At 37.9% G+C, this 20,734-nt stretch overlaps 2 protein-coding genes across 2 annotated transcripts; one reads left to right on the top strand and one right to left on the bottom strand.

The window, feature by feature from the left end:
- The first annotated feature begins 533 nt into the window (after positions 1-533).
- On the top strand, positions 534-2,458 carry LOC106759007 (adenine/guanine permease AZG1). Its single transcript, XM_014642020.2, has one exon. The coding sequence runs from the start codon at positions 643-645 to the stop codon at positions 2,410-2,412; it is 1,770 nt and encodes a 589-aa protein (XP_014497506.1). The 5' UTR covers positions 534-642; the 3' UTR covers positions 2,413-2,458.
- Positions 2,459-10,735: 8,277 nt separating this feature from the next.
- LOC106759054 (voltage-gated hydrogen channel 1) lies at positions 10,736-11,520 on the bottom strand. Its single transcript, XM_014642067.2, has one exon. The coding sequence runs from the start codon at positions 11,517-11,519 to the stop codon at positions 10,830-10,832; it is 690 nt and encodes a 229-aa protein (XP_014497553.2). The 5' UTR covers position 11,520; the 3' UTR covers positions 10,736-10,829.
- Positions 11,521-20,734: the final 9,214 nt, after the last annotated feature.

The following is a 20,734-nucleotide window of genomic DNA, read 5'->3' as shown; positions in this document are numbered from 1 at the left end:
TATGCTTCTACTATGTGTTCTTAGCTAAATGAATTCATATTCTAAAAGAAGAAGGCTCATGTGAGTTTGTTAGAAGAGACTGAATTTAATCTTATAGAATCACTTAATGATGTACATTATATGAGTTTTTTTTTTTTTATATTATTTTTTAAAAAAAATGAAAGACTTACGCATGACATGTCACAAGGGGGACAATCCCAATTTAAAGGGAAAAACAATAGTAACATCAAACTAACAAGGTAACTACAAAGTTTGACTTTGATCACCACAGAATTAACTACTGTTTGACTACTAAATTTGGCTTTAATAATCTAACTAACACTATGAATTAGCCTAATAAACTGTATAAAACTGCAAACAAAACCAGTATAGATGAGACACTTTTATTGAATTTTTATATGATACAAATGTTTTCCTTTATAGTATATAAAATAATTAAAAAGAGAAGAATTTAAAAAAGAAATAGTGAAGGCAATGAAGAGGTGGTCCAATTGCACTAAGAAGGAATATAAATACGATAGGTACATAATAGGATGAAAATAGATCCCAATACGTAACCTCATCAACCTTCTTTGATTCCCAGCCAACTCTTTTTCTTTTTCTTTTTTTTCACTTCATTCTCACACTCTCACATTTCTTCATATGGCACAACTTCAACTGCCACTTCCGAGTCAAACTCCGACTCGTCAACTCACCTCTCGCTTAAATTTAGCGGTGGCTCAAAGCTTCGTCGGCAAGCGTTTTAAGCTTCAAGAACGCGGTTCTACTTTTACAACCGAGTTACGTGCCGGTACAGCCACGTTTCTCACCATGGCCTACATTCTTGCCGTCAACGCCACCATCATAGCTGACTCCGGTGGCACCTGCTCTGTTTCCGATTGCACCCCTCACTGCTCTCACGCCAAAATTCCCCTGGCCCAATGCCCCACCAACCTTCTTATCCAACCCGACTCCTCATGCAAGTACCCGCCCGTCAACCCTGGTTACGCAGCGTGTGTTGAACGCACGCGCCGTGATCTCATCGTGGCCACTGTCATATCCTCTCTCGTGGGGTCCACCATAATGGGCGTCTTCGCCAACCTTCCATTGGCGCTCGCGCCAGGCATGGGCGCCAACGCATACTTCGCCTACTCCGTCGTCGGATATCACGGGTCGGGTTCAATACCCTACCGAACCGCATTAACAGCTATCTTCTTAGAAGGCTTAATTTTTCTTCTAATATCGGCCGTTGGATTCCGCACCAAACTGGCGAAACTCGTTCCCAAACCCGTCCGAGTTTCCTCCTCTGCCGGAATCGGTCTCTTCCTGGCCTTCATTGGGCTTCAGAGCAACGAAGGCATTGGACTCGTCGGGTTCAGCCCATCAACACTCATCACACTCGGAGCCTGCCCGAAAGACAAACTAACAGCGTTAGCTCCCGTCACAACAATCAACGGAACCGTTAGTTTAATCCCTGGCGGCAACGTCTCCGACAAGATACTATGTTCGGGGAGCCGCATGGAGAGTCCCACCCTATGGCTGGGTCTTGTTGGGTTCGTCATCATAGCTTATTGCCTGATGAAGAACATAAAGGGCGCTATGATATACGGCATCGTTTTCGTGACCGTGATCTCGTGGTTCAGGAACACGCCAGTTACGGTGTTCCCCAACACTGAGTTCGGCGACGAGGGTTACAATTACTTCAAAAAGGTTGTTGACGTGCACGTGATTAAATCCACGGCGGGGGCGCTTAGTTTTGCTCACATGGGGAAAGGTGCATTCTGGGAGGCACTGTTCACGTTCCTGTACGTTGATATATTGGACACGACAGGGACTTTATATTCGATGGCTAGATTCGCGGGGTTTCTCGACATGAACGGTGATTTCGAGGGTCAGTATTTCGCGTTCATGTCCGACGCTTCGTCTATCGTGGTGGGGTCGTTGCTGGGCACGTCACCAGTGACGGCGTTCATCGAATCCTCGACGGGGATACGCGAGGGGGGACGGACGGGGCTGACGGCGATAACGGTGGCGGGGTATTTTTTTTTGGCGTTCTTTTTCACACCGTTGCTGGCTTCCATTCCGGCGTGGGCGGTGGGGCCGCCGCTGATCTTGGTGGGGGTGATGATGATGAAATGTGTGACGGAGATTGATTGGGAGGATATGAGGGAAGCGATACCGGCGTTTGTGACGATTCTGATGATGCCGTTAACCTACTCTATAGCTTATGGGTTGATCGGAGGCATTGGAACGTATGTTGTGTTGCATGCGTGGGAGTGGGGAGAGAAATTGATGAGGGAATGCGTGAGCAAGGGGAAGAAGAAGAACTTTAAGGATGCTTCATCCAATCTCAACGTAAATGCAATGACAAACACAAACGCTCGTGTTGTAGATCACCATGAACTAGAACATGATAAAGCTATTCAAGTATAAGATTATGTATATCTTTTATATTAGGAAACAACGCTATTTAATCCAACAAATAATGTTATTACCTGCTCAATCTTTACACCATCTTACTTATACAAAAATTATCAGTTTCCCTCTTAATCAGATGTTTTATGATTTTATAAATTATAATAAAAATAATTAATAATTGAAAAGTTTTTATTGGAATTATTTTACATACTTAAGAAGGAATGTGTTAAAAAAAATTTAAATTATCTACCCTCAAAATATGAGCATGTGGTTATGTATGTAGAAGGTGTTGTTTGTGCAAATAGGGTTGGTTTGTTGAATGAAAAGGACATTCAATTATTAGGTTTCTTGTTGATCTGAAGGAACATAGATATGAGTAGGGTCCAAAATATATCACTGAATCAAACAACAATGAGTTTGCGTATGAGAAATATTTGTAAACAGCAACAATATTTACAAGTTGCATTTTTATTTTATGATATATTTGTTGAGATATAGAAAATATTAATAAAAAATAGAATAATAAAATATTACATGTCAACTTCAAGAAAATAGAGTTCCTAATTAATTAGAATGATTCTAAATATAATTTTTAAAGTAATTATCATAAAAAAATGATATTTTTATCGACATTTTATAGTTGAAGGATATAGTAAAGAGATTTTGACATCGTTAATACATTTTAATTTCACTATAACTTATTTTTGTTTTATATTGAATATATATTAAAAATTATATATAAAATTAATTTTTATAATAGAAAAAATATGGCAAAAACTCAAAATAAAAATAATAATAACATATCTAATAATTTTAATAAGACTTTTGGCATAAAGACATAATCAAAGATAAGAATACATTCACCAATTTTTTCTGTTAAAAATAATACAACTCTTATAAAAACAAAAGATAATTATCTCTCACAACAATTGTTTGGCTGATTGGTTTTGTTTGGACTAAAGGGGAAGGGGGGAAAGTAAAGAAAAATAAGAAAAATGAGTGAAAAATGTTGAGTGATTTGTTTTGTTTTAATAATATTTTTATATAAATATAAAAATATGTTTATTTATTATTTAAATTTATGAAATCAAGATTAAAATATTATAATTTTTTGGTATTTTTTTCAAATTTCATATATTTCTAAAACTTAAAATCTCTAGAGAAAATCATGCTATTTTAATTATATATTAAAGTAGAAGCCCAAATTTGGAATGGACAAAGGGCAAATGGCTTGGGCCCAAAAACGAAAAAGTAAAGCTTCATTGGAAGCTTCCTAAAGTCTGAAAGTTGGTGAGGTCTTTTTTCGTGTGTGTGGCTCGCAGAAGAGAGAAAAGAAAGAAGGTGAACTCCAATCAACACTCCTGTGAAGTTTGCAGCGGTAATGGTGAAGCAGAATAGGGACAAATGATAGCAGAGAAGAACAGAGGTAAGAAAAACTTGAATATTTCTTTATTGGTAGAATGAAAAACTGTATTATTGAGTATTCTTTTTCTTATATAAAACAACATATTGGAACCCTGTTTATATAGTGTTTCGGTAAGTACAAACAAACATAAAACAGTTAGAGTCTTTAACTGAAACAAAATTCCCTAATCTAAAAACCCTAGAAGACAGAAGAATGTTCTCGGGAGCATTAATCACATAACAAAGACAATAATACTCTCCCCTCAAGCTGGATGGTGGATATTCACTAATCCAAGCTTAGGGATGATAAATTTGAAATGAGTTCGGTGAGGAAATTTGGTAAACACATCAGCAAATTGCTCTTCTGATTGGATGAGAAGAAGACGTAGAAATTTGGATTGAATCTTCTCACGAACCACGTGGTAGTCTAGCTCAATGTGCTTGGTCCACTCATGGAAACTTTGATTGTGGGCAATGTGTTTGGCGAAGTTGTTGTCGCAGTAGAGGAAAGTAGTAGCAGTGGACTGAATTTGAAGATCTTGAAAGAGGTAGTGAAGCCACTGCATCTGACAAACAGTGGCAGCAAGAGCGCGATACTCTGCCTCAGTGGAAGATCTTGACACGGTGGTTTGTTTCTTTGACTTCCATGAAACCAACGAGGATCCTAGAAAAACACAATAACCTGTAGTTGACCTTCTTGTGTTAGGGCAAGTGGCCTAACCCGAATCACTGAACCCTTTAATCTGTATGTCAGAATCAGCTGCAAAGAAGAGTCCTTTTGAAGGGCTGGACTTGACATATCTTAGAATACATTGCAAGGGTTGATAGTGATAGCTGGTAGGCTCATGCATAAACTAACTTAATAAGTTAACAGTAAAACATAAGACAAGCCTAGTATTAGTTAGATAAAAAAGCTTCTCCATTAATCTGCGATAGGAACTGGGATTGTCCAAATAATTTTCTGTTTTATATAAGGAGTTTGTGTTGCTCAAAAAGGGGGTAGAACATGGTTTGTTTCCCAGCATTCCTGTTTCTACAAGGAGTCAAGGGCATACTTTCTCTGACAAAGGTGTATCCCCTTCTTAGATCTAGCAACTCCAAAACCTAGAAAGTACTTAAGTTCTCTCAAATCTTTAATCTGGAATTGGCAATGTAAAAGAGCCTTTATGTGAGTGATCTCATTCATAGAGTTTCTTGTTACAACAATGTCATCTACATAAACAAATAAAGTTGTGAAATGTGGAGTCCTTTTTGACAAAAAGAGAATGATCAGATTTGGATTGCACATAGTTAGCAAAGATAACAAAGTTAGATAGTTTTTCAAACCATTGTCTGCTAGCCTATTTTAGCCCATATAGAGACTTAGTCTACTTGCACACTTGTCCCTCTGTATTAGCGTCCAATCCAAGTGGGAGTTCCATATAAACATCCTCTTTTAAATCTCCATGTAAGAAGACATTGTCTACATCAAGTTGATGTAAAAACCAGTTTCTCGAGGCAACAAGAGCAAGTAAAAGTATAACAGAAGTAAGCTTTGCAACAGGGAAAAAAATGTCCAAGAAATCTATCCCTTTTTGTTGGGTGTAACCCTTGGCCACCAACCGGGCTTTATACCTTTCCACAGTACCATCAGCTTTATGCTTAACCTTATAAACTCATCTACATCCAATGGGTTTCTTTCCAAGGAGAAGTTGGGTCAAAAACCAGGTACAATTATCTTGTAGCTCCTTCATTTCCTTCCTCACAACATTTGCCCACTCAGGGCTATCTTTAGCCTCCTCATAGAAGTTGGGTTCTTTGGCAGTATTCATAGCAAGAGCGTATCTCAAATGTTTCCCAGACAAAGACTCATAAGATAAAACATCAGTGATAGGATAAGGATTTTTTAAACCATTTTTGACACACAAGGATGCAGATGAGGGCTGATCAGTTTGGTGTATGTAGTCCTTTAAGTACTCAGGAGTCTTCCTTATTCTATTAGATTTTCTTTGATTAATTCCTTGTGCTCCTTCTACGAGATCAGTGTCTTCAATAGTGACATCAGTACTTTCAGTTGGCCTTTCACTGTTTCTTCTATCTTTAATTGAGTTCCTTCTATAGCTGCAGGATAAACTGTCAAAGAGAAACATATTGTCTTCAATGTTATTACTGTCAGTTTTATTACTTTTCCCATTGTTATAGGAAAAAATGTCTTCATAAAAGACAACATTTCTACTAAAGAAGATCTCTCTAGTATTGATGTCAAGAACAATATATCTTTTAACACCATTTTTGCAGCCTAAAATATACCCTTTCTAGCCATAAAGTCAAGTTTATTTTTGTTATTTTCCAAAGTAGAAGCAAAACATAAGCAACTAAAAACCTTTAGGTCAAGATAAGTAGGGAAATTATTATGCAACACATCATAAGGGGTTTTATCTTTAATAACAGAAGAAGGAAGTCTATTTATCAGGTATATAGCATGAGACAACGCATAAGACCAATAAGCATAGGGAATGTTAGACTGAAAAATCAAACTACGGGTAACATTCAATATGCGTTGGTGCTTACATTCCACAACAGAATTTTGTTGTGGAGTTTCAACACATCTTTTTTTATGTTCAATCCCATAGGAATCATACATGCTATCACAATTGAACTCAGGCCCATTGTTAGTTCTAACAGTTTTGACAGTTTTATTAAACTCGGTTTTAATATTAATGATAAAGGCTTGTAAAAGTTCCCTACTCTGACTCTTATTATGCATGAGAAAAGCCCAAGTATGCCTACCGCAATCATTAACAATAGTGAGGAAGTATCTATGTCCGTGTACAAATGGAATAGAGATAAGACCCCATATATCATAATGTATTATATCAAAGCAATTGGCAGATATAGAATTACTCTTAGGAAAAGGCAATCTGTCACTAGTGCAAAATTGGGCTTTAACGTCACCCCATACACGTCAGACCAGAAAACACCCAACGTAAATCATTGACCAGTGGCATTTTCATAAATACGTGGGCGTATAGACGTTAATTCGGAGGGCGCACTGACGTCTATAACATACTAGACGTTGGGGCCCCTCCTAACTGACGTTTATATGCATGACAGGTAGGTGAAAAGTCATTTATTTCCGCCATATAGACGTCGTTTAGGAGGGGAACCGACGTTTATAATATTACAGACGTGGGTGCCCCCTTAACCGACGTATATATGTTTGTCAGGTAGGTGAAAAGTCATTTCTTTCCGCCATCTAGACGTCAGATCCCGCCATATCGAAGTCTATATGCGATTATAGATGTCGGCGCCCCCTACATCTGACGTCTATATGTACCACGAATATTAATTTTTGAATCGAATGGGCGTCTCATTAGTGAGTGCCCCAACTTATATTCGAGAATAGATGTCAGTCGTTGGGGAAACCGACGTCTGATATTCTTTTAAATATGACATTGCGAACTAGTTGTTACGCGCACTTCATCGTCTTCCTTTGCCTTTTATCTTCGCGGCATTGCATTTCTAGGTGCGTTTGATCTCTTTTGAACCATTTAATCTAACGCTTACTCCCATTAAAGTAATCTTTGATGTATTATCTTTCGTTTGAACCGATTAAAATGAGTTTTCGTTGTGTTTTGATGCAGTTTTTCTCGTGTCTTTGGGTAGCGTAGTGCACCTTCTCCTTTTGCTAGCTTCCTCGTAAGAAAAGCTTGCGTCTTTTGGATCTCTTATGGCATTTCAACCTAAAGTCGAACCTGGTTCCTTGCCTAGTTTCCATGTCACCGTATTCTTTTTCTTTGGCGGTTGGAATGGAATTAAGCAACGAACCAGGTTCTGTTTTGGGTTGAAATGCCATAAGAGATGCAAAAGATGCAATTTTTTCTTTCAAAGAAGCTAGCAAAGGAAGGAGGTGCTACAACGCTACCAAAAGACACGAGCAAAACTGCATTAAAATACAACGAATACTCAGTAGACGTTGGTTAATTCTATATATGACGTCTATTGTGCCCTTAGATGTCGTTTAGTGCCATGTCTCACGTCTTTATAGTGCCCTTAGACGTCGGTTAATTGCATGGACAAACGTTTATATAGACATCAGACATAATCGACTTCTATAACGACGTCAGACCTGCAAAGTCTAACATCCGATTAACATCACCCATAGAGATGTCGGGTCTGGATGTGACGTCAAAAGTCCAAAATAACAGACGTCTAAAGCCCTTTCTGCACTAGTGTGTGTTGTTAAGAATAATGACAAATGTCACAAGTATTATCAGAAGTAGTTTGAGCATAAGGAAAAACTTTGCATATTCTCTCAACAAATTTGTGTCTAGGATGGCCTAGCCTATAGTGCGACAGATTTATATTTACATGTTCATATGAGAAAATAAAACTAGATGTTGGGTTCCTTTTGAAAAGTTACAAGTAGTAGAGTCCTTTGTACAATTAGCACATCAAATCATCCTCAATGTAGAGTTGTCCTAAATCTGACACATCTTAGAGGAAAAAGTTAGTGTGCAGTTTATTTCTTTAGTTAAACTTTGGACAGATATAAGATTGAAAGTGAATTTAGGTATATATAAAACATGAAAATTATGAATTCATTGGAAAGTTGTATAGTTCCTGCATAGTGGGTTGTAACAATAGAATTGTTTGGCAGTCTAACAGATATTGGCTTTATTTTAGTGAAAGTTATGAATTGATTCTTGTCATGGGTCACATGATCAGTGGTCCCTCTGTCAATAATCCATGAGAACATACCTTGTTTGTCCTCTATAGTGTCTTTATGTATTTGAGCGACACTATGAGGGTTGTCCACCTTTTCAAGCATTTGCAATAATTTTTGCATCTGTTCTAGAGTGAAAGAACTTTGAACAGAACCGTGTTGGCTGATCTGTGAAGCAGTAGAAGTAGAGCAAGCATTGGCAGAACCGCATTCACTTTGTCCCCCATTATTCTGACTATTGTTGTCATTTTTCTTGTACCATTGTGGATATCCATGTTTAGAATAACATTCATCTATTGTATGGTTCATTTTGTTTCAAAGAGAATATTGTTTCCCATAATTTGTGTTTCTTCCTCTCCCTCTTCCCTAACTACGAGGGAAGATCCACGTCCATGACCTTTCCAATTTTGGTCACTCCTCCACTGACTTTATTTTTCAGTGGTGTTGGCAAGAACCTTAATATCATTGTGGTTAGTGAGGCCAGAGTCATGTTTTTCCTATCTTTCTGTTTGTATAATGAGAGAAAACACATAGTTGATGTTGGGTAGAGGCTCCATCAATAATATTTGTGTCCTCACAGTATTGTAACCATCATTTAAGCCCTTTAAGAAGCAGATCACGTGTTCCATTTCTCTATATTTATGAGAAATCTTAGATAACTCACGGTTGCAGGGAATCTTGCAGCTACAACTTGGGATGGGTTTGAGAAACTCAAGTTCTTCCCATAAGATTTTCAAGTCAGTAAAATACTGACTTACACTCCTTTCTCCTTGTTTAATAGAGTGAATTTCTTGGAGCAAGTCTGAAAACTTAAAGTAATCTTCCTTAGAGAACCTCTATTTCAATTCTTCCCAGATTTCTTAGGCATCTTCCACATATATAACACTTTCTGCTATTTGGGCAGAAAGAGTCTTGATGATCCAAGACAACATCATCATGTTGCTTCTTTCCCATGAGTCAAAAAGGGCATCATCTCTTTAGGGTTTCTTGATCCCTTCATCTATGAATTTTAGCTTGTTCTTAGAGAGGAGAGCTCTTCTCATATTTTTGCTCCAAGAAGTGTAGTTGGATTCATTAAGAATCTAAGAAATCAGAGAGGTGTCTGGATTCTCTCTTGGATGAAGATAAAAGGGGCTGGAAGGGTTGTTGGATTGATCCATATTTTCCATAATAGTAAGAAAGCAAGAAAAGATTAAAGATTAGCATCAAGAAGAGCAAGAAAGATTTAAGCGCAGTAGAAACAGGGGCAGAATGGGTACAGGACCTATTCTGGTACCATATTAAAGTAGAAGCACGAATCTGGAATGGATAGAGACCCAATTGGCTTAGGCCCAAAAACGAAAAAGTAAAGCTTCACTGGAAGCTTCCTCAAGTCAGAAAGTTGGTGAGGTCTTCCTTCACGTGTGTGGCTTGCGGAAGAGAGAAAAGAAAGAAGGCGAACTCTGGTCAGCACTCCTGTGAAGTTTGCAGCGGCAATGGCGAAGCAAAAGAGGGACAAATGATAGCGGAGAAGAAGAAAGGTAAGAAAAGCTTGAATATATCTTTATTGGTATAATGAAAAAGTGTATTATTGAGTATTCTTTTTCTGATTTGAAACAACACACTGAAACCCTGTTTATATAGGATTCTGATAAGTAGAAACAAACATAAAACAATGAGAGTCTCTAATTGAAACAGAAAATCCCTAATCTAAAAACCCTAGAAGACAAAATAATGTTTTCAGGAGCATTAATCACATAACAGAAACAATAATATTAAAAAAAATAAAGTAGAAAATAAGTTAAATTAAAATTGTTTGGAGGTGAAAAACACAATAAAAAGTAAGGGAAAAGTTTGAAGCATTGATGTAATATAAAAATTTATACATATTTAAAAAATAATTTAAAAAGTATAAATTTTTGTTAAAATAAATTTCAAATTAAAATAAGAATTTTATTTGTTTAATAATTTTTTTATTTTATTATAATAACTATTTTATTAATATTTACATTAATAATCGATTATGAAAAAAAAATGGTTAAGTATATGCTTATTTAACACAAATTCACTCGTTCAATCGCGGAAAATTTTTCACCAAAAAAATGATCTCATTTTTCTTTTATGGTCATTAAAAAATCCTCTCTCTGTAAATAGTAATTCTCTATAAACAAAGGCATGGTCATTTTAAGCTACCATTGATTAATCAAAAGTACATAACTTGAAGTAGGACAGAAGAAGCTTAATAAAAGTGTATTAGAAGTACCTTGGAAATATTTATTAAGTTTACAACTTAATTTTAATCATAATTATGATTATCTGGTAATAATTTAATAATTTAATAAACTTAAGGGCTTTCATCCCTACAGATATCTAAATCTTGCTTCAACATTTGTATGATCTTCTCCTTCTCATATATTGCTTCTAAGAGCCTAATATTTTCTTCTCTGAGAGCTTCAAACTGGGAAATAATTCCTGCAATTTGAGCTTCAATGGCTTCATCACTGAGCTGAAACACACTCTCTACCACTCTAATGAAACGCCACAAACTCACCACAACCAAAAAACCACCCCCTCTTCCCACCACAAACCCTTCCAAAATTATAGCTCCGATCACCACAATCCCATCAACAACATACCCCACATGCTGGAAAAACGAACAACCCAACCCCACCAGTAAACCCATTGTCTTCGCCACAAGAAAACTCAGAATACCAATTCCAATCCAATGGAAACATTCTTCTGCTACGCTGCTTATGCGTCTCTCACACCAAACCAGAGATGAAGATAGCTCAAGGGTTGTGATAACGAGGTCTGCAATAAGCAGTAAGATTGTGAAGACGTGAAGCCATGTTGAATCAAGGAAATTGGCCAAATGGATGCGCCATGATGCTCTGCTATTCAAACCTTGTTCGGTAGATGTGTTGAACAGAAGCAACCATCTTTGCCTTCTCTTCCATGATTTCACTAAGCTTTGGACTGATGAATCTAGTATTTGCATGGAAAATTTTGTTTCCTTGGTTTCTGAGGTTTTCATGGATGAGAAGTGCAGAATTTGGTGATAAATTCATGATTTTAATATACAGCTAGAAAATGATGATTAACTTTGACGAATTTTATGTGGCATGTTGGTGGAGTGCAAGTAAAGTCTGAAATGTTTTGCAAAATTTAGCTTTGGGGTCACGTTATTATACGCCCACATTATTTGCATTAGCTTCTCCTCAAATTACAAACTTAATATTTTCGAAGATTATCTTATTTGAGTTTGGTTGAGTTGAAAAAAAATAAAATTAAATATGGATGAAATTAAACTCTTATTTATTAGTTTTTATAAAAATTTTATTATAATTATTTATCATTTTTAATTATATAATTTGATAATGTTTGTCACCGTACGTAGGTTGCATTAATAAATTAGAAGAACAAACATGAAGTGAATGAATTTACTTGACTCATGATAAGTCAACATAGATTATTAAATTTTTAACCCATCAAAATATGAATTAAACTAAATTGACTTATGCTCAGCCTAATTTTTATGGATAATGATATTTAGACAATATTTTTTTGACAACATTTGAACATTGATTATGTGTCAATCTATGATTGGTCAAAAATTACTCCACATTCAATAATAATAATCATAAACATAATTGTGGAGTAATTTTTGACCAATCATAGATTGACACGTAATCAATGTTCAAATATTGTCAAAAAAATGTTGTCTAAATATCATTATCCAATTTTTATCTTACCTCATAATGTGTCAATAATGAGTTATGTGAGTTGAATTAATATACTTTTACATTCTTAATTTTATTATTGTTATTTTTTAATATTATATATTCTATTTGTTTGTTCATGACATCTCTATCAAAGGTCATTGAACTCGTAATGGTAGGTGAAAAAGGGTAATTACAGAACTGAGGTAGGAAAATCCTGCGTAGGACAAATTCGAATTTGTTTGAACCATTTATTATTGGATTCTTATTCTCTTTGGTTAATGAGAAAGGGTGAAAAGATGAAGGCCTGCGGTATATTTATTATGAACAAGGTGTCTAATAATTTATTAGGGCAATAAGGTGTCATCTTTAATAACATAATTGCATTCAAAGGGGGCAAAATGAACATTTAACAAATAATTGAGGGTGTGCAAGGAACACAGAGTTGCAGAATGTAATTGTCTTGTTGACAAGAGAAAACGCAACCTATTAATAGTCCAAGTGTTAAAAGTTCATTCAATAGTGGGCTTTTAATTTCTGCACCTTCATAATTTCCTTGCGCAACCGCTTAAATTTTCAAATAACCGTTTTACATTTTCTATAAGTGATTTTCCGATTAAACGTTCTAATAACTATATAGGACAATGATATACAAAATAAAATATCAGCATGTTACTCCATAATTCCAAATGACTCTAATTTCTATTCTCTTTCAAAACCTACACTAATATTTTTATTTAGGTTTAAATTTTCGGATGATCCTTGTATTTGTAGGATAATCTTAAGAGGGTCATCTTTTTGAAAACGGTCTTAATTACGTCTTAACTTTTGAAAAATCGAGTCAATTAAGCCATTTTCGTTAAATGTTCTCAAATGGTGTTAACAAATGATGAGCTGTATTTTTTTTTTAAGAAGACGTGTCATTGTGATTAAATTCAGTGGGTGTTATGTTTTACAATCTTCAATTCAACGTGGAGGCTACAATTATTATGATTGTCCTAACATTTAAAGAGGTGTGGGAAACTCAATATATACCCAAGAAGAAGCTTGAAGCAAGTTTCTCAATTTCACTAATTTTCTTAAAGCAAACAAAACAAATTTATTCCCTATTTTGACTAGAACCAACCCAACCACCACATCCATTACGCCCAACCACCACCCAATTACCCTACCGTCGTGTTGTGATGGAGGAGGAGCCTCTGATCTACCGTCTCCCGCATGACACGCTCCACCAAATCTTCTCCTCCCTCCTCCTTCGCGTCCTCCCCCATCTCGGCTTCGCCTAGTCTTACCATGGCGTTGTCCTCGTCAACGCCAACCACTACGTCATGGTCCTAACCGAACTTGCGGCCCTCTACTACCACCGCACGCCGAAATGGCTCAAATTCTCCTCAAACCTCCCTTCCAAACCCAGCTCCCCTCTACTCATCAACCACTCCGCTTTCGCTCTTTGCAACGTCGGTTCCCCTAGCGGCGTCTTTGTCATCTTCTAGTTATTAATCACTATAAAATGAGTGATTTTTTCACTAAATTTTGTTTGAGGTTACAAGATGAATGAACACATAAATAGTAAGAATACACTTTCCTTCGACACAAGAGGGAATGATCACCAACTTGAACAACTTGGTAGAGAACCGCTTGCATCATAGACACACTAACAACAAGTTTCTCCTTCTTCAAGACTTTGTTCAAGCTATCTGTTAGGAAGTTGAGAGTTTATGAGAGGAGAAAGAGGAGTTAGTTAGTTTAACTGTCAAGGCAGTTAAGGAAGTCAAGGGGTATCTGTATAAATGAAGTTTGTCAGTCGTTAGAAGGTAATTTGGGTTTTGTATTTTCTGTACAGGCTTGTTAAACCTGTAAGGGGGAGGTTAGGCTCTCAGTGGTAGCCTTATTACTTGTATTCTTTTGTTGATAATACAAAGAGGAGGTTATTCAGCGTTCTTTGGTGTATTCTTGTGTGTTAAAGTGAGTTTGCTTTGGGTTTCTTGATCAGAAACCCATCAATTTGGTCCGACCTGTCGGATCCAAATTGCGTGCAAGTATAAAAATGGAGAAAGATATGGAAGCAAGATTGGAAGTTATCAAGATTACCATGGAGGGAATGAAGGCTGAGTCCGCGGCAGTAAGGAGGGATTTGCAACAATTAATGAAGGTTTTGGAGAAGCAGACGCATCATTAGGAGGGGAGTTCGGACGACAGTTTTGTGAATGACAATTGTCATAGGATTGGGCGAGAAACTAGAGGTAGAGGAAGTAGCAACAGGGGAGAAGAATAGAAACCTTGGAGGAGGAGAGTGGAATTACCGACATTTGACGGTGAGGAACCTCTCAGTTGGCTCAACAGAGCTGAGCGATTCTTCGATATTCAGAAGGTAGTGAGTGATGAGGAACGAGTATAAATAGCGTACGTAAGCATGGAGGGAAGCGCGACGTATTGGTTTACATTCTAGAAAGAAAAGGCAAGAAACTATTCTTGGGAAGGTATGAAGGCGGCGATGATCAACCGATTCGGTGGAGGATTCAGGGGCACTGTATTCGAGAGATTGACAACGTTGAGATAGGATGGAACAATGGAAGAATTTGTGCGAAATTTTGAGGTGTTGATGGGGCAAACCAGAGGCGTACCCGAGGAACAGGTGTTGGGGTATTTTCTCGCCGGATTGCGAGAAGATGTGAAAGGCTAGGTTAGAATCCAAAACCCACCGGATTTAATGGAAGCGATGCGCATTGCGTGGGACGTGGAAGACGCGATGATCAGAGCGCAAGGGGGGTACGTGAATGGGCTCAAGTTTAACCCATCGGGGGCGCGATCAATAGGAAGCGTCGTGAGATCGGAACCCAATCGAACCACGACAACACAACCGGGAAGAACGAAAAGTGTTGGGTCAGTTAGAAGGGATGGATTCGTGACGCATGCAAATGCGAGAGTAAGTTAACCAGTTGGAAACCATAATTGCGGAAGGATGGTGAGAAATTTGCCATACCCCGAATTTCTCAAGAGAAAGGAGGAAGGTCGATGTTTCCGTTGTGGAGGGCCGTTTGCATTAGGCCATAAGTGTACAGAGAGGAGCTTACGTGTGTTGCTATTAGCGGAGGACAAGAAGGAAGGCGTGATGGAAGAAGGAGTTGAACCAAAGGAGAAACCCATGTAGTTATCTGCTTGTTCTGCTGAAGGGTTAACGTCGCCTAAGACTATGAAGTTGAAAGGGAGAATTGGAGTAAAGGAAGTAGTCGTACTCATAGATAGTGGCGTCAGCCACAACTACATCAGCAGGAAGATTATAGAGGAGTTAAAACTACCCATGATAGATACACAACCTTATTCGGTGAGTCTAGGCGATGGGCATAAGAGATCGACGCGTGGACGATGTGAGAAAATCAGAGTGGACTTGGGAGAAGCCACGGTGGAGGAGGAGTTCTTTGTTTTTGAACTAGGGGGAGTAGACGTCATTTTGGGCATTGCATGGCTTAAAAGATTGGGAGAAGTAAGAGTTAACTGGGGTGAAATGACCTTGATCTATAACGTGGACGGTAAGAAGATTAAGATAAGGGGTGATCCAGAGTTGTAGCGACAACTATTGGAACCCAGGACTTTATCCAAGATAGTGGATGTTGACTCATGGGATTTGGTGTGGGAATTGAGCTTAGTAGAGAAGCGAGTGGAAGATGAGTGGCATAGTGATTTGACGGAGAACCAGAGAGCAGAATTGCATGTTGTGTTGCAGGCGCAATACCACGTTTTCCAAGAAAATCAGGGGTTGCCTCCTTTTCGTGACCTGCAGCACCGCATCTCACTTAAAGATGGAACTAACCCCATTAACGTGCGTCCATACCGATACTCAAATCTTATAAAAGGCGAAATTGAAAAGCAAGTGGGAGACATGGTGAAAGTGGGTATCATCCGACCAAATACGAGTTCATTCTCCAGCCCAGTAATCTTGGTGAAGAAAAAGGACGGTAGCTGGCGTTTCTGTGTGGACTGCTGTGCCTTGAACCGAGCTACCATCCCCGACAAATTCCCAATACCAGTTATAGAGGAGCTTCTGGATGAGTTGAAAGGGGTGAAATATTTCTCCAAAATTGACTTAAAAGTCGGGTACCACCAGATACGAATGAATGAAAACGATGTGCACAAGACCGCTTTCAGGACGCACCAAGGTGACTTTGAGTTTCTCGTTATGCCATTTGGGCTCTTAAATGCACCTTCCACGTTTCAAAGCGCTATGAATCCATTGTTACAACAATATCAAAGGAGGTTCGTGTTAGTCGTTTTTTATGATATTTTGATTTACAGTCCCACGTGAAGGGACCATTTGGAGCAATTGGAAATGGTGTTAAGGGTGTTGGAGCAACACATTTGGGTGGCAAATCAAAAGAAGTGTTAATTTGGGAAGCAAAGGATTCGCTATCTGGGCTATAAAATCTTAGAAAAAGACGTTGAAGTGGATGAGGATAAAATAAAGGCAGTAGTGGAATGGGAAGAATCGAGGAATTTGAAGGCATTGAGGGGTCTCCTAGTATTAACTGGGTATTACAGGCGTTTCGTAGCAGGGTATGGGAAATTAGCAAAACCGCTGACCGAATTGTTGAAGAAGGGTCAGTTTAAGTGGTCTGAACAAGCACGTTATGCCATGGCCAGATTGAAGCTTACTGTAACATCTACGCCAGTATTAACGCTGCCTGACTTCAACCAAGATTTTCACATTGAGTGCGACGCTTCAAGAGGGGGTGTAGGGGCAGTGTTAACTCAGAATAAAAAGCCCATTGCTTTCTTTAGTATAGCACTATAGGAGGCATCCCTAGGAAATTCGATATATGAAAAGGAGTCGATGGCCTTGGTTATGACCATCAAACATTGGAGGCCTTACTTGGTGGGAAGGAGGTTTATTATGCACACAAACCAACGAAGTCTAAAATATCTATTAGAGTAGAGAATCACCACTCAGAATTAGCAAAACTGGCTGGCCAAGCTCATGGGCTATAATTTTGAAATAATGTATAAAAAGGGGAGTACAAACAGGGCGCCTGATACTCTGTCAAGGAGAGAAGGAGATAAAGAGGATATGGAGCTGCGGGCAATTTCTAGGCCATTCTGGCAAGACTTCCAGGAGGTCCTTAGATAAGTTGAAAAAGATGAGGTGTTAAAGAAATTGATAGCAGATCTTAAAAGGGACTCAAAATGTCATCAGGCTTACACATTGGAGAATGATAGATTACACTACAAGGGAAGAATGATGATACTTTTCGGCTCTACATGGATTCCTAAGTTGCTTGCTAAGTTCCATGTGACCAAAACGGAGGGACATTCGAGGGTATATCGCACCTACAGAAAAATAGCACAATCCTTATTTTGGATGGGTATGAAGAAGACAATTACAGAGTACGTGGCAGCGTGTGAGGTATGCCAGCAGCACAAATATTTGGCTGCGTCACCACAGGGGCTCTTGTAACCATTACCGGTACCACAAGTTGTATGGGAAGAGATAAGCATGGACTTCATTGTGAAGTTATTGAAGTCACAGGACCACGATGCAATCTTAGTGGTGGTAGATAGGCTGAGCAAATACAGTCATTTCATAACGTTAAAACACCCTTATTCGACTAGGACGGTGGCAAAAGTGTTTTCTAAAGAGGTGGTGAGGTTGCATGGGATCCCAATGTCGATCGTTAGTGATCGGGACCCATTGTTTCTAAGCATCTTTTGGAAGGAGTTATTCAAGATGCAGAGTATCCAACTCAAAATGAGTACCACATATCATCCGAAAACAGATGGACAAATAGAGGTGGTGAACCGAATTGTAGAAGGGTACTTGCGTTGTTTTTGCTTCGAACAACCGAAAAACTGGTATGTGTTGTTATCATGGGCCGAATACTGGAATAATACCAGTTACCAAGGAGCAGCACGTCGCACACCTTTTGAAGCAGTATATGGCAGAACTCCATCGTCATTCAGCTGGTTCGTTCCAGGGGAAACACCGGTGGAGGCTGTGGCCTAAGACCTTATGACGCGGGACGAAGCTCTTAGACAATTGAAAATCCATTTAAACAAGGCCCAAACCGTGATGGCACAACAAGCGAACAAGAAAAGAAAAGATGTGGAGATTAAAGTCGACGATTGGGTTTATTTAAAGATAAGACCCAATAAACAATCATTAATGCCGGTGCGAATACATCCCAAGCTCTCAGCTCGATACTTTGGACCATTCCAAGTGCTACAACAAGTGGGGAACGTGGCTTACAAGCTTAGGTTGCCAGAAATAGCTAGAATCCACCCAGTGTTTTACGTTTCCCAAATAAAGAAGGCGGTAGGTGATAAGAGGATAGAAAAGGAGTTGCTAGCAGAGCTTCAGGCATATGGGCCAACTTTTTAGCTAGTACGAGTTTTGGGGAAGAGGCAAATACAACAAGGAGAAGAAGCAGTGAACCAAGTTTTGGTTGAATGGCAAGAAGGAGGCGAAGAAGCCACTACGTGGGAAGATAGTTTGACTATGCAGGACCAATATCCTGAGCTTAACCTTGAGGACAAGGTTGTTGAGGAAGCGGAGGGTAGTGTTAGGAAGTTGAGAGTTTATGAGAGGAGAAAGAGGAGTTAGTTAGTTTAACTGTCAAGGCAGTTAAGGAAGTCAGGGGATATCTGTATAAATGAAGTCTGTTAGTCGTTAGAAGGTACTTTGGGTTTTGTATTTTCTGTACAGGCTTGTTAAACCTGTAAGGGAGAGGTTAGGCTCTAAATGGTAGCGTTATTACTTGTATTCTTCTGTTGATAATACAAAGAGGAGGTTATTCAACGTTCTTTGGTGTTTTCTTGTGTGTTAACGTGAGTTTGCTTTGGGTCTCTTGATCGGAAACCCATCACTATCACTTAAACACAAGAGTTTCCTCAGAACCAGTTTTGTACTCTCAACAGTTTAGGTTACCTCTAAAAGGTTTATGAGACTTCTATTTATAGACCAAGGGTCAGAAAATTAAAAGACATGTGCCAACTACCAGATATAATCGATTACCAAAAGTAATGATCGATTATTTTAGGCCGTTATGGGTGTTGGAAAAAGTTATAATCGATTATCCTTAGTGATAATCGATTTTATGGAACCCTAGAAAATTATAACTTTCGGTGATAATCGATTACTGCCGAGACGAAGCATTTCTTAATTTTACTTATGATAATCGATTATTCCCCATGATAATTGATTATTGCCGAGAGAAAACTATACTTAAGAGAAGTTACATGACATCTAAATGCTTATAATTGAAAAGTTAAAGCCTAATACATTTTTTTCTATAAAAAATGTTTTTAATAATGTATGTAGATGTTTCTTCAAGTCTTCAAGTGCATCATCATCAAAATCTCTTCAAAGCATCAATGCTTCTCATTGGTAACAATCTCCCCCTTTTTTATGATGATAAAAAATCATATTTGTTAAAAGCACTTCTGTTTATCCTTTTGGGGTTTCCCTCTCCTCCTTGGGTTTCCTCCTTCGTCCATGGTGGTTCTCCTCCTCTTGAGGTTCCTTTTGGGGTTGAAGAGGAAGATGGGTTGCAGATTGGAGATGAAAATGTGAAAGGAAGATGCAATTGGAGCATGAAACGGTTGCCAAGATCCTTGGGAAAGGACTTGCATCTTCTTTTTGGTTTTCATTTTCTCCTTATCTCTTCAATTTGTTGAACCTTAAGTTCTCCACCATGGAGGGCTAACCCTATTTGTTGAGATTAATTTTAAAACATGAAACTCTTGTATAATTTTATGCTATTAATGATATATGTCTTTCCAATTCATGTTAGTATTCAATTTCCTTGCTTAATGCTTGATTTGGATTGTTCTCATGCTTGATTTGTGGTTCTTGATGTATTGGGAAATATGACTTGAACCTAGAATTGAAATTGAATGTCTAATGGATGCTTGTATCTAGGTATAAAACTTGGTTCATTAATAATCTTAAATTCTTAAACTTAATGCGTGCTTGTTTGTTAAGGATTCAAAGTACACTACAAGAAAAATTGTCGTTATCTACAGCCAAAATCCGTATATTAGGCTCCAAATCCGTATATAATCTTTGGTTATATACGGATTACAGACGGCAAAAAATCCGTATATAATACTGTCGTAGGTAGTGTTATATACGGATAATCCGTATATAACTTATATACGGATATTCCGTATATAATCCGTATATAATTTATATACGGAATATCCGTATATAAGTTATATACAATTTTTTAAACAGCAGCATGGATTACGCATTTCCAAACACAAATAAAATCATTACACCTGCCCATTATATCCAGTCATTCATTTCACATACAAATAAAGTCTTAAATCAGAGAACAACATTTAGCATTAATCCATATTAGAAAAGTATACAAAATTGTCCATTAGACCAAATAAAAGTTCAAATAAGTTCTCCAGATAATAAGTTTCAGTCTTAGATGTCCTTATTATAAAAACATAACTAGTAATTTTTTTCATATCGATCCTGTTGTGGTTGATCCTGTTGTTGTGGTTGATCCTCCTGATTGTCCTGAGGTTGATC

Source organism: Vigna radiata, chromosome 4 (genome assembly GCF_000741045.1).
Source record: "Vigna radiata var. radiata cultivar VC1973A chromosome 4, Vradiata_ver6, whole genome shotgun sequence".
NCBI lineage: Eukaryota > Viridiplantae > Streptophyta > Magnoliopsida > Fabales > Fabaceae > Vigna > Vigna radiata.
This window is presented reverse-complemented; position numbering and strand designations above follow the sequence as displayed.